The 7,500-nt window shown below is 35.7% G+C and overlaps 1 protein-coding gene across 1 annotated transcript in view; it reads left to right on the top strand.

Moving 5' to 3' along the window:
* LOC125034149 (zinc finger CCCH domain-containing protein 15 homolog) overlaps positions 1–7,500 on the top strand; it is a 19,021-nt gene that overhangs the window by 6,587 nt on the left and 4,934 nt on the right. Inside the window, exons 2-6 of the mRNA XM_047625819.1 lie at positions 2,202–2,412; positions 5,581–5,681; positions 5,885–6,013; positions 6,370–6,489; positions 6,626–6,835. Of these exons, the coding sequence (XP_047481775.1) occupies positions 2,202–2,412; positions 5,581–5,681; positions 5,885–6,013; positions 6,370–6,489; positions 6,626–6,835 (771 nt within the window). The remainder of the gene's footprint in view (positions 1–2,201; positions 2,413–5,580; positions 5,682–5,884; positions 6,014–6,369; positions 6,490–6,625; positions 6,836–7,500) is intronic.

Genomic DNA, 7,500 nt, shown 5'->3' with positions numbered 1-7,500 from the left:
TGAATGTGCGTTAGTACTGTTTATGGTTGGCACTAGACAACATTAGCAAGAATACAAGACCCAATAGATAGAAAGGTCATGAGGTATCCTTGGCAATAGTGATTGTGTGCTAATTGTGCATTTTGATCACTTTGAGGGGCATGCACCCTCCAAACTCCTCTAAAGGGGGAGCAGCTGTCCCCTAACCCCCAACCTGCAAAGCAAAATTGCAAGATAGAGCTGAGAAAGTTCTGAGGGATGTCACATCCCACAGATAAGGTTGAAGTCCCACAGGATAAATGAAGGAAAAGCTAAATTCAGTAGCATTAAACCATTGATACTGGGATGGCATATACAAACATTCCAAGTTTACTTTTACTCATTAGGAAGGGTCTTTTGCATTATTTGCATTGATAGACAAGTGTGGGTTATACTGTCCATAAGCCATCACTGGTAGAGTGCCATCCCCAGGAAGACAGTATTTCCATGCTCCGGTTCCTATTCCTGGCGGCCATGACAGGCAGGGCAGGTTGAATTACAGAAAATTTAATTTATTACTACCTCATCCTTATTGCCATCCTAATAGTACTACTTCTCTCCATACCACCCCATCTTCCTCCTGCCCTTGTCCTTCTACTGCTTTCACCTCTGCATACCTTTTGAGTATCCTTTCTGGCCAGCCAAGTAGGATCGATTCTTTGTGATTCCCCCTACAACCCCTTATCTGACAATACCATTCTCTTCCAACAATATCTCCAAAAACAAAAAGGCTAAGTTTCCTTTCGCAATTGTTTGATCATTCATGCCTTGTCGCAATTAAATCTGAGTCCCAAGCTCATGCACTAAGGAGGAAATAGTCCAAGTATATATAAAGAATTTACAAAATAATCTGATTATTGCAACTAGAAGTAAGCACTTTCTTTACACTGTCATTCAGTCCACTAATCGCCCCATGTAATTATTTCCCACATGAAAGTTAGTGATAGTGCTGCAACATTTCATATACTGAATGCTATCTGCAACACACATACTTACTTTTCCATGTGAAATTACATTTTAGCCCTCTGTTCACGGGTGGCATCTATGTACAGGCCCGGGCAGCTGGTTGACCTGACCTTGCGCCTCGGAGGAAACACCCGGCGCCCTGGTCAAAAGAGGGCGTGCCCCACGCACCCACCAGTACTTAAGGCTCAGGATATCCTAGGTCAGGAGAGTCCGTTTCAGAGAGTCACTTCACAGAGTACCCGCTGACTGCTTGTCGGGGCAGCGCTCCCCAGCGCGCCCGCCCTCCGGGCAGACCAAGCACTAAGACTTACCAAGACTTGTATCCGTGTGAATATCTGTGTTGCTTACGCTTCTCAATAAAAGAAGTTAAGCCAACCGTCCGTTTCACTACTCCTGCTAAACCATATGTTTAAGGTGTCATTTAAATACCCTTTACAATCTACCATGGTGCCAGGTTGGCATAGCACAGATGCTGCGGGTGGCAACTGTACAGATGCAGCCTTTGCAGATATACCTGTTTGGTGTGTGTGTGTGTGTGTGTGTGTGTGTGTGTGTGTGTGTGTGTGTGTGTGTGTGTGTGTGTGTGTGTGTGTGTGTGTGTGTGTGTGTGTGTAATATATATGAATATATGTATATAATATAATATATATGTATATAATATATATATATATATATATATATATATATATATTAATATATAATATAGTATAATATAATATATAATATAAACACATACACATACAGATACACATTTACATATATACACATACACACACACACACATATAGATAGATATACATATATATATATATATATATATATATATATATATATATATATATATATATATATATATATATATATATAGGTATATTTATACATATACACATATATATATATATTTATATATATAGTTTATATATTTATATACACATACATATACATATATATACATATATACATATATACATATAAAGATGTGTATATATATGTATGTATGCATATGTATATATGCATTACCCGCTGGCTATGCAATAAATTAACTTAATGTATCAAATTTTGGTGTCATAATCACACAAGAAATCTTAAAATAGTTTTTGCATTAGAACATTCAAAACCATATAAATAATTATATGAATACCAAGACTGAAACAAGGGATTCAGACTTTCTAGCCCAGGTACTTGTACAGGTTGCTCATTGTGGATTTTCGTTGCAGGATAAGACCTTCGGAATAAAGAACAAGAAGGGCGCCAAACAGCAGCGCTTCATCCAGCAGGTACAGCATCAGGTTAAGCATGGCGGCACTAAGACAGCAAAGGAAATGGAAAAGGAGAGGGATGCTCAGATGAAGAAAAAGGAAGACAAGAAGAAGGAACTGGCACAGCTCAATGAACTTTTTAAACCCGTCCAGCAATGTGCATCGAAAGGTTAGACAAACTGAGTGGTGGAAATATTGTACAGATAACCAGAGTTGATAATTTCAACAAACTTACAATTTTGCAGTGTGGACATAAACCTTTCTTATTTGTAGCTTTTTGATGTGACTTCTCTTTTCCCCTCTTCTTACTTCGTCAGAAGTAAATGATTGTATCTGTTTTTTCTCCTCCTTTCCCCTACCATTCCAAATGTTCTTCATCTCCTTTACCAGCACTTACTTCATAATTAACTGCTGGTTTACCAGTGCATGTATGTTTCTCCTCCTCCTCTTCAACTATTTATCAGTCTTTCTTTTTTCTTTCTTCTTCTTCTTCTTCTTTTACTTCTCCTCCTTCTCCACCTCTCTCTTCAATTATTATTATTGTTAATTATGATATAGTAATAGCTACTACAGATACTATGATATTTGCATTGGGGCCGTTCACAACAGAAATAATCCTTTGGAGTGTAGGGATGTTACTAATTAACAGACTTTTTTCTTTTATTTATTCATTTATTTATTTATTTATTATTATTATTATTTTCTTTACAAGTAGTTTATGTAAGTAATATATCAATAAATGTGCAATAATGCTGTATAGAAATTTGTAGTAAGTCACTCTACACTGTCCTAAGTATACAAAAAATTGGTAGAATGATTATGAAAGGTAAAGAAAAAGTAGTATGTGGTGGGTGACTAACATAACCCAATGCCGCTGGGGAAAAGGCTGTACTCATTTTTTATATTCTTTTGAAATGTCTCTGAACGTAGATAACTGCTAGTGCTTAGCCTCAATGGAGTCAATTAGTAGACCTTGTGACCTTACCTGATTTCACCTTTCCTTGAATTGGCAGGAAAAACATATTTTTTACTAGTGCTGTGAATATCGGTGGTGTTTTTATTATAAACATTATCATTACCATAATGATATATTCAAAATAAGATAAAATATTTTCATAAATCAAGGAAAAGGGTAAACAGGCGAGACGGGCAGTATTTGTATTTGGCTCATTGGTGACTTAGTACAAGTATAGCCATCTATGTGTTAACCCCATGGTGACAGGTGAAGAAAACTAGAAAAAAAAATTCTACACACTGGCGATCAATGGCAACGTGCCGACTTTGAGCGCGGGAGTTTGGTACATGAAGCCGAATCACCACCTCCGGAGCGCTTTGGCGCGCTGCCGCAGCGTACAGCCACATGCCACATTTCGAGCGGTGAAGGGGTTAAAACAATTAACAAGTAACCTTACGGTGGGCATGACATGTACGTACATGCCATGCCTGTCGGTATTGGGGTTGAGGGTTATTTAACCTCCATTATTTAGCATGAAATTAATGAAAAATATTAGATAATTTTATTACGTATTTGTTATATGTTGGATACAGTTTTCAGCATGTGTCAGAATGTGTCAAAACATCCAAACGCTGAGGCACCCCTATTACTATAATAAGAGGCTACATAAATGACAATGATGTTGATAATAGAAATGGAAACCTTTTGAAATTAAAATCCAAGGAATAGGTGAGAATCAGGAAGCCTGTGATTTGACTCCATGGTGATTATTATTATTATTTCTCTTTACTTCTTCAAATGGCTACATGCTTAAATTATATATTATCATATGATATAACTTATGACTAAAATAATATTAAATGAATACATATTTATCTAAATCTGTCCAGTTTTGATCATACCTATTGATTTTGCTAGTGCTTAGTAAGACCTTTATAAGACTTGGAATTATGATGACTAACCCTTTGTTTATGAAAGCCCTTAAATCATTGTATATTACAGTTTGTTATTATAATCGATATAAGTTGGATTGTGAAAATGCAATGCCCTCCTACTCCCTTCAGTGACCTTGAGAAGTATAGAAAATTTAATATGGTTTCAAGGACAAACTCCTCTAGATTACATGAGCTCTTTATTGATCCTATCGTTTCACAAATAAACATATACAACATATATCTGGTCATTATAATAATTCTTAAGATCACTGTTATTATAAGACTTACTACTATTGCCATTGCTATTACTGTGAGGATAATTGGTTATTATAGATAGATAAATATAGATGTGTTTTTTGTTTTGTTTTGTTTTGTTTTGTTTTTGCTTTTGAGTATTATTATAGTAACAATGATAATTATTATTATAATCAACATCATTGTCATTATTACCCCCCTCCCCCCATCCCATGCCCATTGTTGCTGGGGGGGGGGGGGGGGCTTAGGAAATGGAGACTGGTACCCAATGTTGGGGATCACTCCTGCCTTAGGCCTCAGCCCTTGACTCAGCTAAATTTGCATGATCTTTTCCCTTACTGCTTTTGGTTTCTTTCTCTTCTCCAACCTCTTCTACTATCCACTTACTAAGGTCTGAAAGTCAGTTATGAACAGTTTTGGAGTCATGTTTAATTGTCTAGCCCTTACCCCTCAAGGGGACCCTGAAAGGGGGACCATTTCTCTCCCCAACATATTCTAGGCTTACTATAGCCAGTAATGAAGACTTTGTACCATTATTAGGGACATTGAGGCTTGCCCCTTTAGCAAGTAGCCCCACAGGTTTGATTTTTAAATTCCCTGACACCAGGCTCTCCTCTGACCTATGACTGAATGCTACCCCCTCCTCAATATCTACTTTCACCTCAGTCCAGGCCAAATCATCCATCCAGGTCAATACTCAATCTCCAGAAAACAATCCTCCTCTCCTAACATCCACTACTTAACCCCCCCCCCCCCACACACACACACACACACGCACACAACTTTCTTCAACTACCCTATCTTCCCTTATTGTTGCTCCACAAACTTGGTGTTCACTTCTCCACAGTACTACCTCTATCAGCACTACTCCCACACTCTTCCACTCGTCCCTGTCCTTCTACTACCCCACCTCTACAAACATTTTCAATACCTTGTTAAGCCCACCCAAATGGGATCTTCCTGAACCACTAGAAGGCTTTTGAAATGTAGCACATTTAATCATCAACTAACCCCCCCCCCCCTTACTCTTTTCTCTATTACACATTTCTATAGTGCTATATGTCCTGTATTAAAGCCAATTCTCACATGTCACTTTTGTTGGTTTCTTTGTCTTCAGATGATATTGTATGTAAAGGGTACACATGCCAGAAGTGGAAGGGTATTGGTTTATGAATTATGTTTTCATTTGCAGGTAGTGATCCCAAATCCATCTTGTGTGCATTCTTCAAGCAGGGCCAGTGTGGAAAGGGAGCTAAATGTAAATTTTCTCATGACCTCCAGGTTGAACGCAAGGTATTGACCCCCACAATATTCCCTTTTCTCTTAATGGTTGAATAATTAAAGATTTTTATTGGTCTTAACTGATACTTTTTGTATATTATATAATTTTTATAGAGTGAGCTATTTGTACTACATGATTTCCTATATATTTGTTAGAACTTTAGTTGCTGATTAAGAATTAGTAATACAAATAAGCATTTTTCTTTGTTTTCTAGTCTGAGAAACGCAGTGCTTATGTTGATTTGAGAGATGAAGAATCAGGTGGACTTCTGGACCAAGCTGCCTTGTTAGAAATGGTAGAGAAGAAACAAGGTAAACTCAAGAATAGGCCTACATCTGAAAAGGTAAGTTATCTTTCTGGTTAACCCCTTGGTGACGGGTGTAGAAAACTAAAAAAAAAACAACTCTATGCTCTGGCGATCAATGGCAACGTGCCGACTTTGAGCGCGGGAGTTCGGTACATCAAGCCGAATCACCGCCTCGGAGCGCTTTGGCGCGCTGCCGTGGCGTACAGCCACACGCCACATTTCGAGCGGTTTGTTATGATGTCCAGAGACGTGACCCGTCGTGAAGGGGTTAAGCCAATTTTATTTTGAAATGTGGAAAATGTCAAGTGTTCTATTTCTCTTTGAAAGAGTTGTGTAGCAGTAAAATAAATGTTTCTTTCATTCTTTTTTCTAATATTTTCTTTTATTTTTAGGTTTGCAAACACTTCTTAGATGCAGTTGAAAACTCAAAATATGGCTGGTTTTGGGAATGTCCCAATGGTGACACGTGTGTGTTCCGTCATGCTTTACCACCAGGCTTTATCTTAAAGAAGGTAAGAATGTCTTGAATCTTATTGCTTGCATGGAACTTTCTGTCCCATATGGATTATGAGGAGACAATAAAGTTTCTGATGAAAGGGGGGAATTATAAGAAAAGAAGTGTATTTTTAATGCGTACTCTCTTTTTAGGATCGAAAGAGAATGGAGAAGGAAAAGGAAGAAATCAGTCTAGAAGAGCTGGTGGATCGTGAACGGGCAGCCCTGGGTTCCGATACCACCAAAGTTACCTTAGAGACATTCTTGGCTTGGAAGAAGAGGAAGCTCAAAGAAAGAGAGGATAAAGAAAAGAAAGAAGCTGACAAGAAGAAAAAAGATTTCAATGCTGGCAGAAACCTTGGGGTAAGTGTGGTCTTATATTGTTATTTTTAATAAAAATGTAGGCATCATTATAGTTATGATATTGAGAAACTGGAAAGACAACAACAACACATATATATATATATATATATATATATATATATATATATATATATATGTATGTATGTATGTATGTTTGTATGCATACATGCATGTATATCACACAATGACGGTATCTGAAATCTCTCAGTGTCATATATATATATATATATATATATATATATATATATATATATATATATATATATATATATATATATATATATATCATATATGTATATATATATCATATATGTATGTATATATATATATCATATATGTATATATATATATATCATATATGTATATATATATATATATATCATATATGTATATATATATCATATATGTATATATATATATCATATGTATGTATATATATATATCATATGTATGTATATATATATATCATATGTATGTATATATATATATATATATATATATATATATATATATATATGATATATGATATATGATATATGATATATGATATATGATATATGATATATATTTATCATATATATATATATATATATATATATATATATATATATATATATATATAATCATATGTATCTATATCATATGTGTGTGTGTGTGTGTATACA

This window comes from Penaeus chinensis, chromosome 17 (assembly GCF_019202785.1).
Source record: "Penaeus chinensis breed Huanghai No. 1 chromosome 17, ASM1920278v2, whole genome shotgun sequence".
Lineage (NCBI taxonomy): Eukaryota > Metazoa > Arthropoda > Malacostraca > Decapoda > Penaeidae > Penaeus > Penaeus chinensis.
This window is presented reverse-complemented; position numbering and strand designations above follow the sequence as displayed.